This window comes from Gallus gallus, chromosome 4 (genome assembly GCF_016699485.2).
Source record: "Gallus gallus isolate bGalGal1 chromosome 4, bGalGal1.mat.broiler.GRCg7b, whole genome shotgun sequence".
Taxonomy (NCBI): Eukaryota; Metazoa; Chordata; class Aves; order Galliformes; family Phasianidae; genus Gallus; species Gallus gallus.
This window is the reverse complement of record NC_052535.1, coordinates 54,551,564-54,574,092: the sequence shown is the minus strand read 5'-3', so window position 1 is coordinate 54,574,092 and position 22,529 is coordinate 54,551,564. Positions and strand designations below refer to the sequence as shown.

Sequence of the window (22,529 nt, the reverse complement as noted above, 5' to 3'; positions counted from 1 at the left end):
CGGGGCGACGTACGATGGGGAGCGGGGGGAGCGAGCGGCCGGCCATTGGGAAGATGGCGGTCGCCATGTGGTGGGGGGGGGATGGCCGCTCCATGACTCCATGGGGGCTGCCGCTCGTGGCTGTCCCCCTTCCTAGGCATGGAAGAGCAGCTTCTTGCTAATTGGCAAAACTTCTACCATGGCGTTGGTAGTAGTCGTTGACTGTGGCAAGTAACAAGCCGAGTCGGCAGGGGTTTGTGGCGCAGGGGGGTGGCAGGTTCTTGTGATGCTTTTGTTTTTTGTTTTCCTTCGTAACTTGTCGAAGCTCCGTTTTGTAAGAAAGTCTTCTCCTCTCGCCCCCCATCCCCCCCTTCTTTTTTCTTAAGCTTTCTTAAAATGCAGAAGCCGGAAGTGAGGAGGCCGCGTAGTTCCTCTCCTCAAAGACACCGCGTGACTGGGTATGTGTTGCCTTATGAGCTCCTAATAGAGAAATTTTGAGCGGGAATAATAGCAATTTACTAGTTACGTTTAGCGACTAAGCTTCTGAGACCCATCTGATCACCACTGAAATCAAGATATGAAAGTCTTGATTTATTGAAAAGTTTGCTTGGTTGTGCGTAATTATCTTTTACTGACAAAAAGCTGTAACCGAGAGGAAAAGTCTGTGCTACCTGGAAGAATTGGGCTCGGGTGCAGATGCATTGAGTGTATTCTGAAGACTGGGCTGTGGTATTGCCAGTACTTTTGCCTTCTAAACTGGAGGCATCTGGGTCCAGAGATGTCAACGAGTGGTGTATGCAAGGAGCAAGCCTATCAGTAAGCACGTTGCTGAGTTAGCGAAGTGTACAAACAGTGGTCTGAAGCAGGGGAGATGGCTTCCAATAGCTTTGTTTCAGAGCAGTGTTCAGTTTCTAGGAAGGCACCGTACTGTTCAGTAATGTCTGCTGTCTTGTATGTGTAGCAATATTAAACTGCGTCAAACTTCTCTTTACAGGGGAAAAACATTCTTGAGTTGTGATGGCAGAAGAAGACGGGTCTAAATTCAACCTGTAAATTTTTGGAGTAACTGTGACTAGAATTTCTATTGTTTACTTACTTTTAGGATAGATAGGCAATCTTATAGAATTAACGGCCTTTGTGAGCAAGGGTATTCCTGATTTTCAAACAGGGAAGCAAGCAGTACTTTTAGGCTAGGCCTTAATTTCAGTTTAGACTTAAATGACTCTTCTAATTAAGTTTATACTATGAGCCTAGATGCTCTGCAGTCCCTCATCTTTACAAAGAGCACAGTGGGCCTGGGGTGTAGTGTACCGTGTTTCAAATTAGTGTGGAATCAGTCTGCACAAAAGGGAATGTAGTTAGGAGGATGTTGGCATATTTTGTGCTGCCTTCCAGGATCCTTAGCTGCGCTCATTTCAAGGCTTTCGACAAGTTTTATGCTATTATAATCTCAGTAGTTAGTGACTGTGCTGTACTCCAGCCACATAGCTGACTGTACTTCAGTAGTCCTAAATCTGGATAAGTGTTGTGCTTTCGCTGGTGGCTCTGGTGCTGCTAAAGCACTGTAGAAGGGTTGTTGCAAGGAGTGTACATGTACTGTGGAAGATGAAGGTAAGTTTGTGAAGTCTAAAAGATGTATGTGAATGTCTGCAGCTAAAACTTTAATATATGCTAATGTAAAGCATTCAAATGTACTGATGAGTCAATAAAGAGAGATGGACTTACACTGCAAGTGTCGCTTCTTCCTTACAAGTGCACTGATAACTGAGATCAGACCTGCACATGGACTTCAGAGTTACTGAGGAGGGGCCAAATGTCTTTGCTATGTGTATTCACCTTCTGGTATCTGGGCCTTGCATTTTCAACTAAATAGTTTTGGGCCAAAGAAGTAACTGACTGATGCTGTCTGGAAGCCATTCCAGAAGGCATGTGGTTTTAGAGGTTACTGCTGCAGGGAAGAAACAGAGATTTTTTGAATGTAGCTGCTTTCTCTGTTTCATTTGTTGGATGTTTTCACTTAATACATATTCATAAAATAACTGAAGAATGGGACAGGTTAAATGTTTTCCTTCTGAAGTGTGTAAGTGAGCTTAGATAATGCCAGCTTTTGCTTGGCACAACTTCATGTGGAATATCTTTGTTAATCAGAAAATTCATTGCAAACTGTGAAGTTTACCCACAATTGATGTTCCTGCCACGTCCACTTAGACATTATGTATAAAAGTTCCAGTCAGTGTGGCAGTTTTTATTGTTCACATTTACACCATCAGGCTCATTGAACAAGAATTAGAATGGTATAACATTAAAGACAATTTTCTTTTAGAAACTAGCAGAGGCATGCTGTCTGCATTGGAACTGTACTGCATCATTTCAACTTTAATCATTATAGCATCCTAAGAATGAAACTAATGGTCTACCTTACTAAGTCTAAATGTACACCCTTAGTGTACAGACTTGTTTTTTTTTTCCCTAAGTATTGCACTTTGTGGTGCAACTCTTAAAAGAAAATGATCTACGCTCTGTATCACACATATTGCACTATGTTGTCTACTTCACAAGTCTTATGATCTTATTTTGCAAAACTTTGTATAGTAGATACCTTCTGACAGGCTTACTTCCTCCGTAATTAAAGGGCTACATAGAAGTAAAAATGTAAACAGCTTTGAAGCTTGCTAGGAGAGTATTTCACGTAGGTCTAACAGTAGGTGAGCATAGTACTATATGATGTTTTTAAATAATATATTTCACGCTTCTACTAGTGCAGCTTTACAGAGAACTAAAATATATACAAGCACCTCGTGTACTAGTTTAGCACCAGTTCCAACAAGATATTTAAGCTAGTCGTGGCCCTTAATAGGGCCAGTAAGTTAGAGGAGAGAAACTGAGGGCCAGTTTTACAACCACTTGCAACATTGCAACTTCTCACAAATGAGTTGTCTTGGATATTGGTTAAAACACCAGAGACACATAGAAGCATGCGGGAATGAATGAATGCCCACTTATAACGTGAATACAAGCATCCCACTTTGTTCACAAAAGGCCACACAATACTATTATAGCTTGAGCGTCTTAGGAAAGGAAGCACAGGAAAGCGAAGTGGTAGTCACAGTTGGTACAATCACTATGCAGTGACACAGCTGCCATGTGTATCTCACTGGGGCGTTTCATGGCCCACAGAGCTTTTCTTTGATCTTTTCAAGAAGCATCGTTGTTAAAAAGTGTGCTATATAGGGTACACTTGGAGGCAGTCCAGCTGGCCGTAAGGAGAACTCATGGACACAGCATTGAACTTTCTTGTTTCATTGTTGATTGTAGCTAGTCTCTTCTGTTTTAAAGGTTGCTATCAAGTGGGGTTGCACTGAAATGGTAATTCCTTCCTGGGTTCTGTATGGCGGTTAGGAAGAATTTCTTCACCAGGAGGATGTCAAGCACTGGGATGGGCTGCCCAGAGAAGTGAGGGTGTCCCCATCCCTGGAGGTATGGCACCAAGGGCCATGGTTTAAACAATGGGACTCAGTAGGTCACGTTAATGGTTGGACTTGATCTCAGTGTTCTTTTCCAAATCAAATGATTCTGTGATTCTAAGGTGAGTGGAGTGGCCGTTTCTAGAAAGATAAAAGTTGTTTTCTGTTTGTCTTGATATGGACTACATTTTTCTTGGCGCTTTCTTTTGTAACAAACCATCGTGGTTTTCATAACATGAGGAAGAGTGTTTAGAAGGAGTTAACAAAGGGAATGGATATTGCTAAATGATGCTTAGAACATAAAAGGGCATTAGGGTCCATATGACTGTCTTACAACTTCATGTGGTGTCATAAGTTACTATAGCAAAATTGAGCAGTTGCTGGATAAAAAACAAAACAAACTTTTGTAATTATTGGTTTGAAATCATTTTCACTTTTCCAATGAGAATTATCTGAAACAGCAATGCCCCTAAGCATGGTAGGCTTGTCTAAGTATTTAGAGAATAATCCTTTAAGACTTTATACATCTTTTCAGACAGGCACTGATTCAGTATTTCCAGCATTTATCTAACTCACACAGCTGTGTAGAATGTTTGCAGGGAAATTAATTACCTTCCAGCATGCTGTCTACTTTACTTGGGAATGTGCTCTAGGAGCTGAGCTGTAAGAATGTTTTTCAGACTAGGTGGAGGTCTGATTATTGACAATTGTTTTCCTTCTAACACAGAACATATAGACAGAGTTGCTTACCAAGCATGTGCCTGTTTGTGGTCTCATCAGCTGCTAAAACAGCAGTCAAAATTAGAGGACTGAGTATAAGGTCATAGGAGTAATAGAAAAGCAGTCGGGAATTGATTAAATAAACTAGAATTAAAAATGAATTTTGAGGTCTGTTATTAATTATATAAAAGCTTGGAGCTGCCTGTGAATAGTGGATCTGCCAGTGAACTCGTTAGCTTTCTTGCTCTAATGTTACTCTAAGCTGGAGGTCACTTTTCTGCTTATCTTCGGTTCCTGCAAGATAAACTTCCTTGACACAGAAGGATTTTGTTTGCATAGTAATCCATAACTGGAAAGGTTGTGTGTATCCAGCCTGGATTTAATACCAAAAAAAAAAACCCCAAAACACACAAATAGGAAAATGTGCCTGTTTCCACTCGCAGTGGGCCCCAGCTGTGCAATCTGTGCTGTTCAAGCTGTCCTGCTTTATTCACGGTGTTAATAAAGTTTGGTTTGGATTAAGCACATTCATAGTTTGGTCACACTCTTTATCCAGGGTACAAAAGATGAAACTTTTGTGTAGACACCTGGAGAGTCTTTCATTCCGCAGCCATAGCCCCAGGAGGTCACACCGTACACAACCCAGCTTTCCCCTGGACGTTCACACATCAGTGGTCCTCCACTGTCCCCTTGACAGCTATCGATGCGTTTCTGTTCCTGGATGTTTCCAGCACAGAGCATTCTTCCTGTGAATCTTCTTTTATAACGCTCCTCACATACCCTCTTGGGAAGTAAGGGGATGGCAGCTTGTTGTAGTGTTCTTGAATAAGCCCTTCCTGAAAAGACGACCAAAATTATCGCGTTGTGGTGCCTTGTCTTGGAAACATAAGTAGCATTTAAGCCAACTTAGACTATCAATCCTTCTCAATGTTTTGTCATTAAATATGTTGAAAAGAATACTAAATACTGAAAAGAACCTGTGCATTAAATATAAGATCGAAATACTAAAAACGTATTGTAAATATGGAAAGCAGATTCTTTTTTTAAAATCTAAAAGTTTCAGATGTAGCTTTACACCTCACTGGATCATCCCAAGGCTAGTGTTGGTTTCAAACACGTTTTCTGTGATTTTTAGAGGAATATATATCACATTACTTCAGTGAGAAAGCTGGTTTTTGAGATGTGAGCAGAGGAGTTTGAAGCTTTAGAATTATTTCTAAGTAACCCATTCAGAGTTAGTTTTGTTCAGTGGTGCTGCACCATCTGTCACTTTCTGAGTGGAGCATCCAGCCAACCACTGCGATGTGAGCCAACTAATGCACACATGCTCGCTTGTCCCCTCAGCTGAGGAGGTTGTGTTATAGAGCCTGAGTGTGTTCTGGTATAGATGGGCAGTATCACTGGAATCACTTGCAATCTTGATACCTCGTTACATCAAAGTACTGCTGGAAGTCCTGGCCAAAACGAATCTTAATTTGTGGAGGTGACCACAACCTGTTCTTGGATTTTCTTTCTCTGTAGCAATTCCCACATCTTAAAAGCCATGTTCTGTTAATAAAATGGCTTTTTTCTCCCAACTCGTAGCTCTTTTTTTCAGTTGCAAACATAGGGCACTAATGCCATTGGATCAGTTTTTTGTTCTTTTTTTAAGTTAAAATCTTAATACTTGTAAAATAAGTACGACTCATATAGTTAGAGTGAAATTTCAACTGAAGTACTGCAATGATATAATTTCTTACCATAATTAGAGGCAATTACTGCAGTGTCTAATATTAGTTTCCTTAAATACATGTCCTAAGTAAACAGCATAGCAGAACTATCAGTGAATTGTGTAAAATGCTAGGCAAGACTAGGCAATTCACTAGGAATTGTCAGAAGAAAAAAACAAAACCAGCCAAAAAACAGCAAACCTACAAGTCTGTCTCCATACATGTAGCACAGTGACCTAGTCATCTGTGCCTACAGATTAATACATAAGAGGGAGAACTGATACTTGGCCTTGCCTTCTTGCCAGTGTGAATGTGACTGAGAAACGAAGGATCAAGTGTGGCTGCTACCTTGTGCTGTATTCAGCACCACAAAGACACAGAAGTAAAACATGGTTACTAATTTCTAAAATATTTTAAGGGCCAAGGCTATTGAAGAATAATAACCTTGTAGTGACCTGAAAGGTGGCTGGCTCATTTATTCTAGAAGCCTGGATTGCAGATTGCATTGTGGCTGTCAAGTTTTGGCAAGATGTTTTCTCATGTAAATGCAACAGGCTAGTTGAAAATGGTGGTGGTAACAAGACAGACTAAAAATGTTATTTGAAATATCACTATGCATATTTTTATATCCATTTTTTCTATCAAAATAAATCTTTCTAAAATATTTCTTGTACTCACCTTAAAATCCTTAAATATGAGAGCTGTTAGTTATGCTCTGAGGCAGGGTGTGATGATCTGCTATCCAGCATGAGCCTTGCAACAAAAAAGCTTTTCATTCTTGCTTGTTAACCTTAATGAGGCTATTATACTGACTGGTTTTATGATTCTGAGTCACATAGTTAATTGCCACATTTCAAACACAAAGTAAATTCAGTAAACAAGGTGTTCCTCTTTAAGGATCAAGAGAGAAAATGTTTCCATATATAAAAAGAGTAAAGTTGTTCAATTTTTAGCATTTCCTTATTTTCAGTATTCATTTATTATTATTATTTTTTTTTTCAGTGAGCAACCTCAGGCAGTGTGATCAGCTTGTGGAAATCATTGTATTCTTACCTGTGTCACCCCATCCAGTGATGTAACAGTTAGGAGCAGTTTTCTGTGGTCTCTCTCTCCTTAAGGGCAGGCAGGCAGGTAAGACATGGGTACTGAATCTGGCACACTGTTCCTCTGGCCCCTGTAGCCTCACTAGTGCAATGTCATAGTCACTGCTGTCAGGCCTGTACTCCTTGTGCATCACAATCTCTTGGACTCCAATTTCTTCCTCATACTCTTCTGGTACCAGCGTATGATAATCTCCAACTCGCACGGCATAGTTCCTAGTGTTATTGCCATACCTGAGATTGAGATTAGAAAAAACAGGGCTCACTCATGCAAAGTCAGATCCTAAGCATACCCACAAACTGAATCAGTGCCTTCACATTATTTGCATGTAACAATATCAACATGTTATTTTAAAAGAGTAAAACTGTTTTCTCAGGTACTTAGGCTGAAGTACAAGTGTCTCCTAGTTTATGTTCCTTTTTGTATATTTGCCTAGGCAAGTTTTCTTGTGGCCATCTGCCATGACTGGCATTTACTTCAAAGGTGTGAATATGGTGTGCATTATGAATATACTTAGTAACGGTATACTTACTAAGGGTAAACTGCCAGTAATTGTAAGAAAAGCTTGAATACTAACATTACTGCGGCACCCTAAATAACTACTGCAATGAAAACAGTATTCATGATTGATTTGTAGGTTGGTTTTGAAAATTCTTAAGGAGAAAAAAAGCTTTTTTAATTCTAGAGACATCAATAACTTGATAAAAACATCTTTTGTTAACTAATGCTATATTATGGAAAACGAAGTGTAAGTGAATTATAAACACCTATCCACAAAGCCACAGAAGGCATGTAACTCCTGCATTTTGTATGTCTATATGACCCCGATCCCTTTAGTGTTTTAGATTAAATGGTGAATACCAGAGAGATTATCACTGTGGCTGAAATAACAATTTTTTATCCATGCCTTGGAGATTTTGACTTATATGAGACATGCAGTCCTCCTCAGGAAAATGCGAACAAGGAAGTAGTGTTGGGTGTATTTATTTATTCTAAATCTGGCTAAGCTAGCTGAAGTATTTTTGCTTTGACTTCTCTCTTTCCCTATATCCTTCAGCAGGAAATTTGTAATATGTGTGCAGAAAATACAATGTTCAGCCACTTTCCAACCTACACTTTTTTTTCTTCTTTTATTCTTCTTTTTTTTTTTTTTTTTAAGAAAAAGATCAGCCATGTGCTGGTCTCTACAGCTTACAAAAACTTTCTTGGGAAATAGCAGACAAAGCAGCAACAGTACAGAGTGCTTTGGAATAATATACCACTGAATACTCTAATTGCAGGTTGCATCCATGGCTACTTGCAGAGCTTTCTTTGTCAAATTCTGCATGTGTCCTTGTATAAACAGAATTTCCCTTCTAGGCTTGTAAGAAGGTTGCAGGCTATGACCAAACATTTACTCATCAGAAGATAGCCTGTTATGTAGAAGAAATGCACGAAAAACTTGTCTAGCATGAAAAACCTTCCAGGTCATCCTCAGTAATATATCTGAAATGCTCACTCTTCAGATACTGTATTTTATGGTTAGAAATCAAAATTCTGTAGCAGCTGCAAGTGAAGAGTTGCAACTGATGCAGTCTTGGTAATATTAAAAGAAGAGTTTAAGAATGTATTCGTGTTACCTCTGTTCTCAGAGGGAGGATAAGAGAAAAATAAACTGTGTATTTATCCAAATACATTGCTTATTTCCTCCTGCAAACATTGCTCGATTTAGTTCATATTTCAGTGTGTTTATCTCAAAGACATTTAAGAACAGAAACTCTTATTTGTGTGTCACACCACTAATATCTTTCTTTTTTGACCACAAAAGTGCTAGCATTTTATACTTTATCACTGCATCAGTTTTCCTTAGGAATTTCCATTAGTAATCAGAGCATAAATAAGACACTAGAAAAAGCAGAAGCATGAATCCTGGTTCTCAATGCATCTGAAGTCTAGCTTCTTGAAATTTCTAGGATATGATATTTCTTTGTAAGTTTGGATGTCTTACTTTCTTGCATTAGATCTCACTTTCTCATTTCTAGATTGTTTTGATTGCCTTTTCCAGTTTTAAAGGCGGTTTGAATGTGCTACGAGAACTAAACTGACAAAATGGTGTCTCATTTTATTGTATGAATTAATCTTTCATTGGTTCTCTGTGTAACTTTGGTAACAGAGAAGTATAACTGAGAGCACAGCTCTGTGCCCCTACACAAAGTGGAGGAGGTCCATATAGAGACAGGTAGCTGAATGGTCAGGGTGCACAGTATCAAACAGTTTTCTTTCACTTTTACAAAATCTGTTTGTAGAACACAAGTAATGCTCTGAATGTAATAATACCGGGACAAATTATGCAGCTGGCTGAGTACTTCTCCGGTGTCACATCAAGCAGAGGGTGAGATTACAAACAACATCAGCTGATGCATTAGCCAACTTTGTAGGATCTATTTTCCTTATATTAAATTAGAAAAGGAAGCTGGCACAGAAAGTATTTTCCTTACTGTTGCAATAAAATGGCTTCATATTATTTTCACTTGAAATATTTTAATATAAGTGCAAACACCCCACTAAAATAGGAAGTGGGAGAGTTATGGGTTTGTTATTGACATCTCATTCAGTTATATATTTCTGCTTAACTTTCCTAACTGTGTGATGAAATTCCACTTCTGCAGTACAGCAGATACAGCAACTGAGCCTGGTGAAATAAGTAAAATTATAGTTTGACAAGTAGAAATACTAAACAGTTCTGTATTTTTTTTTTTTTTTTTGCTACAGTCTCTGTTTATAGCTGTTCATCTTAACTGTCAGTGAAAACTACTTTAATTAGGATTCTGTACCCCATAGTGTATTGCTAGATACTACCTTTGAATGCTTGAGAGTAATATTTTACTGATTTTTGGTGTATGCCTGATTGGAATAGTATATTGGAATACAAATATACAAGGTCATTAGCATTAAATAGATTTTACCTGACATAATATGACAAAACCATTTCCAACAGTCACTGAAAATACTGTGAGAAAACACTCTGAGAGAATTAGGAAGTTCAGTCCTATCTATCCAGTGCCAGCTGAGAGCCAATGGTATCTACTCTTTTACAGTAAACAGTAGTTCATCCACAGGCTGTCAGAGTTGCATGCTTAGAATTAGGTTGCACAGTTTTTAAGGCAAAATAGGAAGCAAAACAATGTGGGCCCTCAGACCACATGTAACAGTTGTACAATAGCCTGCTACATACCCCTGAGTGGCTGCACCAGCAGGGACCTATTGCAGTGTACTGTGGACCAGCCTTGCTGCTCTTTTTCCATAACCAGTCCCCTTTTATGTTGGTGTTGAGGAACATGTCTGGAACGAGCATGCTTTGGCAGTACACTGTTGTGACTTGGAGCCCCAGTGAAATAAGCAAGCACCAGGAAGAGCAGGTCATGTATTCTATGGGGAGTACTTAAAGTAAGAACAGTTACAAGCACAGCAGTAACTAACTTGTTTCATCAAACTCGTAGAGTTTCATCAAACTCTAATGAGTTTCTAATGAGTTCTCTAATCAGATCTTGATTTGCACGCAGAAGCTGTAAGTGCCTTCCTGTGACCTCCCTTTTTTCCCTGTGCTTGAAAAGGAACATGAAGCCATTTTATATACTGTTTGGTAATAGCAGCTGGAGTGCTTTGATAGTTCCACAGAAACAACTAGGACATCCGTGAAAACAGGCTGTAGTTTTATGGAGTTTGACCATTTGAGCTTGAAGTACTACTAAGGAAAGTCTTTCACAATTTTCATGAAACATGAAAACTAAAAGATATGCATCTGGCACTAAGCAAAAGTAACAGTTTAAGTAAAGTAAGTAAATAAGTATTTATACTTTATATTATATATTAAGTATTTTCACTTAATTGAAAATATGTCTGGCTCTTCTTCAGTACAGTGCAAAAGGAAAGGGTTGAAGTCCAAAGTTTAAACATTTGCAGCCTGCCTAGGCAAAACTTAGCCCATTTCCTCACAGCTGCAATGCAGTTCTTCTATGCTTTTATTTCAGCCCTTACTGCAACGTTCTTTAGGAGTTCGATTAAATACTTTTTTGAAAACTTAAAGTATTACTCCAACATACTTTGCAAGTTGGTATTCTTATACTACAGTAACTTCATTGGCAGTGAATTCCTGATTTCAAAAATACTGAAAAAAGCGTATAAAAAACTGAATAGGAGAATCATGCATTTCAATGAAGATGCTAGTGTTTTGAATATAAATCTCTTGGATGGGAGGACATCTAGAATAATTTTCAATTGATTTGTTTATTTTTATCTGGTGGCAAATGAAGCTGGTTAGTTGTTGTTTTTTTAAACGAAAGATTTTACTCTTCTGAAGTTTCAGTGGGACTGAACCAGAATGTTTTTGCCTATATCCAGAAATTATATACAGTTTGAAAATACACTTTACTGTTAAAGGGAGACCAACCTTTTAAAGCAGTGTGCAGCAGTGAGGACCCAGCAGCTACTAATGAGAGTAGCACCACACAAGAGTCTTCCATCTCCATGAGACGATTTCAATCGGAGTGCAACCTGCCATGGCCAACCGCCCCTACAGAGAGCATAGACATTGTTTTAAGGGTACAAAGATGGAATAGTAATGTAGCTTGTCAGTTACCTTGAATGTAAATCCCATATAGCTTGTTTGATTGATGTGGTTTACAAAACACGTTATGTGTTGTCTAGCAGTTGAGAATATCTTTATATTCCTTCAGCATTCAGAAATCCATTTAACAATGGTCAGGATTACTTTATGGATTGTTTGAGCACCCAGCATGCTGGTTACCTCCTCCCACTGTAAATTATTTTTATTTTTTCTTCTCAGATTGTATTCATTTTTTCCAAAAATACATTCTGTGAGTTCCTTGCCAAATACTCTCCAAGTCAACAAACCAGACATTTGTCAACTGGAGAGGGAAAATAAAGGAATTTCTTGAAAAACTTATTCCATCCTCCTTTCATGTCTGCATTATGATCTGCTTTGTTGATTCTGAACTGTTTGAACGTGGATGTTTACAAAGCAGAGGTCTAAAGCAACTGTAGAAAACACAAGTAATAGATAAGCATCTTTATTCAGGCTGTGATCATTTGTTTTCGATTGTAGATCTGGAATACATATTTGCAGGCCTATCGAGATAGGATAGATTGATTTCAGTATTTCAATAAATTAGTAGAATATTGAATCTGAGAAGAGTGAGTGGGGGGAAAGAGAGAGATTCATCTGTAAGCAACATCAGCAGCCAAGAAAAAGCAACTAGTAAGCCTAGATATTTTCTGACTGCTGCCAGCTTGAGTAGGTATGCTGGAGTACAGGAGCTGCCCAGGATCATCTAGTCCAGCATACTATCTTAGAGTTGCCAGTGGCACATGATTTAAAAGTGGGAAAATTTACTAACTGGATTTTCTGGTATATGTAAGTATCCAGTTTCTTTTTGAGCTTTCTTTTAACAATGACGATATCCTTTTCTGATATTGTCTATATATTCCTTTTCTTAATTAGGAAGCATTTCTAAGTGCACTGTTAGGTTTCTTTCACCCTTATGCTTCATTTAATGTTCCTGTACTTAATTATTATGAGATCAGGTTTTCTTGTTCGGACTTAACTGTGCCATCCACTACTTGTCATCTTTTCATTTCATTCAGTGTCCTTTATGAGTATATTCTTAGAGAAGTATTCTTCATCTCCTTTTTCTATACAGTGCACTATTTATTATGACTGATTTATACTGATTTTTCTCTTATTGTGGTAAGTTATCCTAATTTGCTAACTGCATTTCAGTCTGTTTTCTGTGTTCCCTCATGTTACCGTTCTTTGAACCCTCCCCACCTACACAGTGTATTTTTTTGAAACAGATTGATCGATACTTTGAAATAGGTTCTGGAAAAACATGTGAAGATACATTTTTTACAAACCTTCTCATGAGATACTGTGAATATATGTCATTACTCACAACTGTTCAGAAATCAAAGCCTACACTTCCTACTGCAGCATTTAATAGTAGTAGTATGAAGCTAATCTATTTGTGTTAAGTAATAGCAAACAATAAGCAAACAATATGTATTGACAAAACATCTGGTTTTATAGCTGTGTCATCATCAGAAAGTTGTATTTTGTGAAAGAATATTAGGTGCTGGCAGTGATCTTTCAGGATAGGTAGCATCTATATCCTCATACCATATTCATAGGTCTTTTCAAGTAGCTTACACCTTGATATCAAGATATCCTTTAAAAATAAGTGAAATGGCTGTTTTGAAAGTGAGAAATTAAATCTGATCCAGAACTAAACCCATGGGCATCTGCTGATTTTCAGCTAATGGATGTTTTTGAATTTCCCACCAAATCTGCTTCTCCCTAATGATAAACAAAAACAAACAAACAAAAGAACAACAACAAAAAAGCATAGTTTAGGCAAACAATTTATGGTAAATAGACCGTGCCTACAGCAGGAGGGTTGAAACTAGGTGATCTCTGAGGCCCTTTTCAACCCAGGCCATTCTATGATTCTGTGATTCTATGAAATACATGTGTTAGACAACTGATGCTGAAAATGACATTTCTTTATCAAATATTTACCGTAAAGAATTTTTCCCACCAATTATTCGCTTTTGTCGACGATGTAGTAACCTCAATCCACAAACAGAAGCAAGAGAATCTAAGACAGAAGAGGAGATATAGACAACATTACACTCAAAAAGTATCCATTCTGTGATGACAGTTAAATAAAAACCAGGAAGGCTGAGCTTATTCTGTTTCGTGGTAGTTTTTAACAACCAAATTTTGCTCTGGGAAAGTACACTAAATTTTTTATTGCTGAATGTTTTTATTTATTTATTTATTTATTATTTACATGGTTACAGAGCAATTTACAAAGTTGTGTTCTGCTTTTCAATTATACACCTGGAGATATTCCTGGAATTTTCTTTAGGGTTCTTCCTTACTTGGTGAAGGTGAAAGCAGAACTTGTCAGATCACATAGGTTTCAAACCTTATCTGAAGATACATTATACCTTGAAAAGTTGAGAGTAACTATATATCCTTTCGCATTTTCATATCCCTTGTACAAACATGGCTACTGTGAACTATGGTAGGCAAGTACTCTGTATCACTTGATAGCCTTCATGATTGTTTTGCAGAGCTAGCACAGCAGTAAGGTGAAACAGTGAAGGCATATAGTTTCCCACCATTTTTGTTTCTATTAATTCATTTCATATAACTATCTCCTCTGTAAGGTGTGATTGTTGGGTTCCATCTCTTCCTACTATGACAGTTCCCCACCTGAACATGTTCGTCTACTGCTCAAAACAGGACTTCACCTTTGTTGCTGTTCCCAGGGACCTTCTTGCCTAGATGGTCACAGATGACGCCTGCATCCTCACTGTGACGGCAGTTGTGTGTTCCAATGTCCTGCTTAATGCAGTCTGCCAAGGATCTCTCACTTCCAGTACATTTTACATTATCCACGTGGATTGGGCCTTTGCCTTCCCCAAAATATGCCATTGTCCTTGCTCTTGCTGGACCTCTGGAAACAAAATACATTTTTTTTTTTTTTTAATCAAAACCTTTTGAGGTACTGTTCTGCATTTACTCAGCTGAAATAGAGAGTTTGAGTAGTGAAGATATCATGGTTTTCTTTCAAGGTCTGTCACTGATTTACTAGATGATAAATTTTCTTCTCATTGCCTCTGCTGAGAGGCAGAAAAAAAAAATAAATGTACCAAAATTGCTACAATCCATTAATGTTTTAAAATTTCTCTTATGCTCTTCTGCCTCTAGTTAGAATGCAGTGTGCCAAGTATTTTACACTGTAAAGGCATTACAAATACCTACAATAAAGCAAAATATGTGAAAGCTGCTTTTTGATAATCTTTTTAATCCTCATATTGAACAGCATCTGTGAATGCTAAAAATATAGTTTTTATGGTCTGATTCCCTCAGTAAGATGGACTAGTTAACTAAGAAAGTATCTTTGCAGAGTACAGGAGCTATGATTTACACATCTATGTGATGTTAAAAGTTATTAACATATTTCATTATCCTGAGTACAAGTCATGTAATTTTTTAAGGGTGTTCTATAGTTGAATTCTAAACCTGCAGCGTAATTGGGGAAAGGCAGAGAAATGTAATTCTTGAAGTACTACTGGTGAAAAAAAAAGAAAGAAAAAAAAAAGAAAAAAAAGTTGAGGGTTGGATCTTTTTGAAACCATGCAAACCAAATAAGGTTGGTTAATTTCTGCAAAGCTTCATGGTATCTCACTCACATTGGACATCTGCAGATAGGCAAGGATGTAACAACCTTTTTTTTTTTTTTTCAATTATTCTACAAAAGTAGCAATTAATCAACAACTGAGTAAGTGTGAAAAGCTTAGTTATGACTGGGAGGTATGCAATTACAGGCAAAGAAAGGACCAAGGGAACTGCAGAAACATGAATGTTTTCTGCATTGCGTGAAAATTTGATTGACTGTGTACAATCTGTTTTCTCAAAGCATAGGAGACTGATTTTTGTCCCAAACGTCTCATAAAGCAGACAGAAAAGCCCCAGCTGTTTCACCAACTTTTTGTGACTGCATCTGTAGTTGATGCAGGTAAGTTGATACATGGAGACGCTATAGAGACTCCTAGATATTTCTATGTACTAAACCATAATTTCTGCTCTTATTCGCAAGCATAGTTTCTTCCATGGAATGTTTAAGAATTTAAAATGTCAAAATTTTGGGAAGGTTCAGCCTAATCATCGTAAGTCCTTGGTACCTGCAGTTTAACCCAACAGGCAATTCAGCACTGTGCAGCCATTCACTCAAAATTCCTACAGTAGGATGGGAGGGAGAATCGGAAAAAGGTAAAACAAGCTGTAAGTGCAGTGTGAGAAGCTAAAATGCCCTTGACTTAGTGTAAGCACTGCTCAGCAACAACTAAAATGTCTGTGTGCTGTCAGCATTGTTTCTTCTCCTGAATCCAAAACATGGCATCCTTCCAACCACTATGAAGAAAATTAACTCTATCCCAGCCAAAACCAAGAGAGTAGCACTTTAATACATCTGTCTCAAGGCATTTTACAAATAATCCTATGCTTGTGTAAGGATAAATATCAAATGTAAGTATTTAAATGTCAGCCTGAGACATTTTATTGTGGTTTGAAGTTCTGATCCTTATGGATTGTATGTAGTGCCATGTAGCTTCAGCAGTGACTGCCGTCTGCTGTATGAATGACATTTTTTGAATAATCAACCTTTTATCCAAATGAGTGAGTGAACAAGCAGTTCAGAAACGAACAAACAAAAAGAAAGAACCATGATTTGTGCATGTATTTATTTCATTTGGTGATTTTTGTGATAGATGTTTAGTTTTAAGTATTTAGAATATGCTTCATAATATCTTGATAGCAGTTTTGTTGTATATGTTTTGAGAGTAAGAAAGAACTACTAGTGGGAAACAACCCAGCTCTCTGTAGAGAATTGGGCAGTTTGCTTTAAGTGTGCCTGAATTAAAAGATTATGTATCAGTTAAGAGCTTTCCTGATATTTTGTTGTTATATAATATACTGAATTCTAAATAATAAGAAAGTACCTCTTTGTATGCAGAAGGGTAACTGTATGTACAATGAAATGCCAGAATAGAGAAAGAGAGTTTAATGATGAAGGTGCATTAGGCAAGAAAATATTTCTTTCTACATCTCTATTTTTATATCTCTTCTTATGCCTGCAGTGTTGAGGAAGATATGTGGGAAATGTCATAAAGAGTTGATATGATTCTATGATTCTATGAGTTATGTACTTTCATCAGCTAGGGATTCTTTATTGGGGAGAAATTTTGATGAGTCATACCACTTACAATGTTTCTTCACTCTGGAAATGTGGCTGAATCAAACTCAATTGTCTATATTCATATAATTCATAATATAGAGCATGCTATAATTCAAGCTTCCTCCTTTTTTGAACTTGCACATATTTGCCTTGCCTATTTGGATTTCTTTACCACATATTGAAGGGCACAGGATTCCTAAGTAGGAAATGTTATTTAGAATTCATGAATTATAGAAAACCAGGAAAGGGAAGCGTGCAGACCAGCTAACAGACATGACACCACAAGGTCAACTGTCCTTAGACATTTTTTAATTTCCATGGCCACCGTGTATTTACCAGATAATCCAAAGCCTTAACATACTTTGAAACCAGAATAGGTCAATCTTTGCCTAATGAGTTTACTATGATTTATCTTGTCAATCACAAACAATGTGTCTCTTGCTCCAGATGTTTTCTTTTGTGAAGGATACTCTGATGACAAATAAAATGTTTGATGAAAAATGTTTACTCCCTCATACTCATGGGCAGCTGATCTGTCCATGTATGATATTAGAAAATGCTGGGACAACACAAGCACATATTGCAAAATCTTACCTGGTTTAGGTATTTCTGTATCAAAATACTAAGTTCCTGCCCTAGGACATGGCTCTAAAATTGCTTAGGATATTGAAAACTAATTTGTTGTAAATCACCACGTTATACTTAGGCTCAGCTCCTCGGAAGCAGTATTACCACTGTTAATAATGCTGTTAATCAAGAAATCCAGTTGATTAATTCAGAAAACCAACTTCCCCAGAATACTTATTTTTCTGTAGTAGATAATTTTTGGAGGACTAAGGCAGGATTTTTGGGGTGGAGAGTGAGTGGGAAAGTATGTTCTTATAAGCCTGATGTAAATGAAGAGGGTCTGGTTTTATTGGCACAGTTACTTATAAAAATGCAAAGGATTCTAAAACCTTTTTCTCTTTGCTCACTCTATTAAAATACTCTTTTGTACGCTAAGCTGATCACATACTAGATTGTACTTCAGAAAAGGTGCATATTCTCTTAGCATTTAACCTGCTACAAATATTACTTACATTAGGCTGCTATTCTTTTTATGTTTCCAAGATTTTTTTTTTTCTGATGTTCTTTATATTGTTATTGTTATTGTGAAAAATATTATATTTTTCCAATATTAATCCTGTTTGACACACTAGGTTAATGAAGCATCTTTAAAACTGGCGTTGCTTTGAACATAGTGATTTTGCCAACTCAGAGTTTCTCTTGTTTCCGTCTCATAAGTGAACACTAATAAGTAGCTGAGAATTTTCCAAAACAGGATTTCATAAAATAAATGTACAGTTAGCCTCTGACATTATGAATAATATATGCAGGAAAAACTCAGTCCCATGTTCTCAATCTTTACTCTTTATTTACATAGGTCTTCTGTTCTAAGACAGTCTTTTCTCCCATTTGTAATAATAAATCTGTGTTTTTCTTTTTTCCCAAGAAATGTGATGCAAGGCTAAGTATGTTCAAGATTCCCCAGATTTGGGAATTAAACACAGCATTATAAAGGGATTTGAATTATAATGTTTAGTCCTGTGATCCATCTTAATGAAAACTGATGTTGACATCAGTATTAGGCACTTTGTGAGTTCCTCCTGGAAAAGGTCGTAATGTAAAGAAACAACATTAATCAACCCCCAGCTCAGATATATGTATCTAGAAGCCCAAATTGTGCTTAGGAACAGTCAAGTCATCACTGAATATAATTTGAATTTTAACAAAGAGATTTATTCATGAATTCCCAGGCCTGGAAGCAATTCCAGCTCATCACTGCATGTAATAGTGTAGTCACAATTGTGAAATGCTAGTGTCTACACATAGGGCTGCCAAGATCCATTTCCAACAAGCTTTACCGATTTGTGGAACCTAATTTTAGACTTCAAAAATGTGTTTCTCCTAAGTCCTTCAGGAAACATGTATTCTGTTGTATCCTATAATCTTAAGCCCTTGGTCTCTCATGACAGAAATTCAGAATTTAGACAACCATCTGTCTTTGCAAAGGCTTGAAAGGAGAAGGTATGGATAAATGGTTGAGTCTGATAATCTGCGGGAGAAATATACAGCCAGAGAGGCAGAGGATGGAGCAGACTAAATGAATGTTTTGGTAGGAGATAATACAAGTCAGGTTTTGTAGTTTCGAAGATGCAGTCTGCTCCTAGTTATAGCATACATATGTTGTGCTTTTTGTTGTTTTTTTTAAGAATACCAGACACACAACTTTTAAAAGGCATATGTTATGTGAAGAGGCATAAATTGATGATATTCAGTTGCACAAACTTTGTTAGAAAAAGCTCATTTTGTATTTTTTAAGTTCAGATTTCTTTACAGATGCACTCAGAGAAGATGTTTCACTAGTGTTCTGGAAATCTTTCCGCTCATATTAGTCCTGCTATTTATATGTTCATCCTTAAGCTGTTATCTTTACTACTCTTAGGTATCCTTGTGGATCCCTTCCAACTTGGGATAACTATGATAAATAGGATTCATAAAAAAAATGTTCATGAGGGATGTGACTTAGTTCAGAAGTGGCTCCTATCTTCTGCAGTGATTTTAATTAGAGGGTGTTTTGTCCCATCAGGTCTATTCATATATTAAATGAAGCTATTCAGATTATTGTAGGATGAAGTCAATCATTTGTATAACAATTTTATCAAATTTCCAAGCTACATCAAGTTTAGACAGAGCAGGAAATGCAGAAAAAACTCTGTGGAATAGGGAAATGAGTAGCTGGTGTGCCTAAATCTTAACCAATGCTGAAATCATATCCACACCTGGGGACAGTGGACAAAGACCTGTTGTTATACTTCAGTAAAATAACTAAATAACTGTTATATTGGAAACTATTGAGTTAAAAGTCATCATTAAGATTCACAAATGATAAAATATTTGCAGTATGCAAAAGTATAGCTTTCAGTGAGAACAGATTAAGAGCTCTTTGAAACAATACAAACATTATCCATGAGAATTTAGCTAAATTCCGGATAGCTTCAGAAAACTGTCATAAACCACATCTAGGTTCTGCATATTTTTATTTTATTTATAAATGTAATGAGAAAAGCATTTTCATTTCCTCTGTGCTTTTGGTTGGTTTTTTGTTTGTTTGTTTTGATTACATTTACTGTTACATCTTATCACTAAAGCACTAAAGGCCAGATACCTTCAGTTTTGATTTGTTGATTAAAGGTGATTCAATATGAAATTTTTTATAGGAACAAACACTGTCTCTTAAGTATGGTGAAACACAAAGCTCTGACATAAAAGCAGAAGCAGAAGAGAGAATCTGCACAGTTCATGGAACACGTAACCGTGTGTGCTGATCTAGATGTTGATATTAGTTCCCCTCATTTCCCCAGACTAGAAATTAGGAATCTGAAAACTGAAGATGAAACAAGTAAAGTAAGTGCGATTTGAATGGGAAGGTGCACAGTGTAGATACAATGAACAATGTTTTCTGTTACATTAGTGCAACCAAGGGTTAAAAAAATGGATTGTGTGTAATGTGTTTGTATCCTACGGACATGTAGTACCATAAGTGACAAATAAGAACATTATATATTCAGCGGCTTAGTAATTTGGAATATTTGACTTGTGATAAAATTATTTTCATAACTAGCATTAAATTGCCTTTTAGTTGCCAATCACTCTGATACGCCTTTGAGCATCAAAATTCCTTTTCCCAGTTTTGTTAGTTAATGAAAATTTTAAGACATAGTCTATATTTTTTTATGTTAGTGGCATAAACAAGCTTTTCTATAATTATGCCAAACAGACAATTTTTAAAAGTTCTATTATGCAAGCAGACAGAATTTGGTGATATTTAGTTGCACAACATTGTTAGATATAGCAAATGGATAACTCGAGGAACAGCTCAAAAGATTTTCTTACTTGTAGCCAAGCTGTCGACAAACTACAGCTGCATCCTTATCAGACCATCCGTCATCACAAATCGTGCCCCACTGACCATTGAAAAAAATCTCTACGCGTCCTTCCTTCTTATTCTCACCATCCATCAGCCTGATGGGAGGACCTGAGAATAAATTACAGCTGTTAACCCACAACAACAGAAAGAAGAATGAGTACTTTTAAGTTATTTCCATCACAATGAGCACATAGAGTCAACTGTTCAGCAAGTCTTATGTCAGCCGTTTGTCTTTTACTTTTCCCTGGCTGACAAAAGGAAGCAGTCAGTACAAATTATAAAACAATGTGAAATATTATTGTAATCCCTGTGCTTTGAACTTTACAGTGCATACAGCATAATGCATAGCTTCACCACAGTAGTAACAGAACAATTTTCCTCATAACGGCAAAGGCACCTGAGGTATCTTTTATCTGGTAGCCATTCATGGGACACATTTCCCTTGCAGAATCTTTGTGGATGAATTCAACTATACCTTAGTTCATAAATCCATTCTCAAACTGATTGATGCCACACATCTTACCACAATCTCAGCAAAAAAAGTACAGCACTTTGTTGAACTTCAGTTACTACTTACTTGTTATATGTGCTCTGTAGCATATTTTGTGTGAAAGCATAATGATCTACAGCACGTTATTATAGACTACAGTGTGACTATTTTTCTAGCATTTAAATTGATTGCTTATTCAGAAATGCTTATACTACAAATTCTCACTTGTGGATTAATCAGACTTAATTGACTGTGGGTTGTTCAGTGCTCGGCCTGTAGTTAGGTTTTGAATCATTAAGCAAAGTATGTATTTGATTCTCCTTTCCATTAAACTACTTTATAGTATGCTGGCAATGCAAGAATCCTTAAAAGAGTTACAAATTCATTTGAGGTCTCTTTGTACTCTTTAAGTGAAGGAATCACATTCTGAATCTTCTTCTGTGTCATACTTAATAGTCTTTAAGACTCTAATTAGACTTCCTAGTTTTGAATACTTGGGAAGCCTGTTCCACATCCTTTTAACCTGTTCCTACTTTTGTTTAACCCTGTAAGGATGAAAAAATAATAATTTTGCTCTTAAATAAGAGTATCTTGATACATCATTATTTGAAATCTGATTCTGATTAATTTAAGGTATGACTAACCTTTGTATACCAAACCTTACTGTGGTGTGGAGCTAGTTAAATCTGACAATTTGCTGAATAAATGCAGAAAGATTATAAAATAAAATTAAAGTAGTTTTGCTTCAAATGTAATTTAAAGTATATTGTTCATATTGGAGTTCATACTGCCCAAACAGTTACAAGTATTTGCTTCACCAACTTTCTGTTCAGTTACACTGTTAGGATATTATTTACTAAACAAATGTTGTCATTTTCATGGTGTATTATATTTTTAGTGCCCCCTAATGTGTGTATTTCCTCAAATTATGTAATCTCCTCATGATTTTTAACTGATTTCATCCTTAGAGGAAGAAAAAATGCTTTCATTCAAGTGCTAGAAAGTGAAGGGCAATGATAATGTCCTCGTCTCTTGTCCAGTCAGGAAAAGTTAGATACTCCCTCTTCATGACAGATGAGTTATTCTAGAAGGATCTGATTTAGGTGCATATTACATGACCCAGCTAGAGGCCTGAGATATTCGTGATACATTATATCTGATTTGTTGTTATCTCATCTGCTTGTGTTTTAGCACACATATATTTATGAGCACAAAACTAATATGACTTTCCGGTAATGGGAGATGTGAGAATGCTACCATATGGATGCATTTAACTGAACTGGACCTACTTCA

General features: G+C 36.9%; 2 protein-coding genes and 1 non-coding gene across 8 annotated transcripts in view; 2 read left to right on the top strand and 1 right to left on the bottom strand.

Moving 5' to 3' along the window:
• Nucleotides 1-1,705, top strand: part of NDST3 (N-deacetylase and N-sulfotransferase 3) — a 76,139-nt gene extending 74,434 nt beyond the window's left edge. For all 6 annotated transcript variants that reach the window (XM_025150374.3, XM_046940417.1, XM_015276359.4 and 3 more), the window contains 2 exons: nucleotides 366-437; nucleotides 974-1,705. The gene's annotated coding sequence lies outside the window, so the exon portion shown is untranslated. The remainder of the gene's footprint in view (nucleotides 1-365; nucleotides 438-973) is intronic.
• Nucleotides 89-219, top strand: LOC112532452. Its single transcript, XR_003075184.1, has one exon. It is a non-coding gene; the product is annotated as a small nucleolar RNA SNORA24 (small nucleolar RNA).
• A 492-nt stretch (nucleotides 1,706-2,197) lies between the features above and the next one.
• Nucleotides 2,198-22,529, bottom strand: part of PRSS12 (serine protease 12) — a 41,971-nt gene continuing 21,639 nt past the window's right edge. The window contains exons 8-13 of the mRNA XM_015276362.4: nucleotides 20,713-20,854; nucleotides 14,288-14,493; nucleotides 13,548-13,626; nucleotides 11,403-11,525; nucleotides 6,926-7,206; nucleotides 2,198-4,999 (exon numbers count right to left, since the gene is read on the bottom strand). Coding sequence (XP_015131848.3) covers nucleotides 4,692-4,999; nucleotides 6,926-7,206; nucleotides 11,403-11,525; nucleotides 13,548-13,626; nucleotides 14,288-14,493; nucleotides 20,713-20,854 — 1,139 coding nt within the window. The 3' untranslated portion in view covers nucleotides 2,198-4,691. The remainder of the gene's footprint in view (nucleotides 5,000-6,925; nucleotides 7,207-11,402; nucleotides 11,526-13,547; nucleotides 13,627-14,287; nucleotides 14,494-20,712; nucleotides 20,855-22,529) is intronic.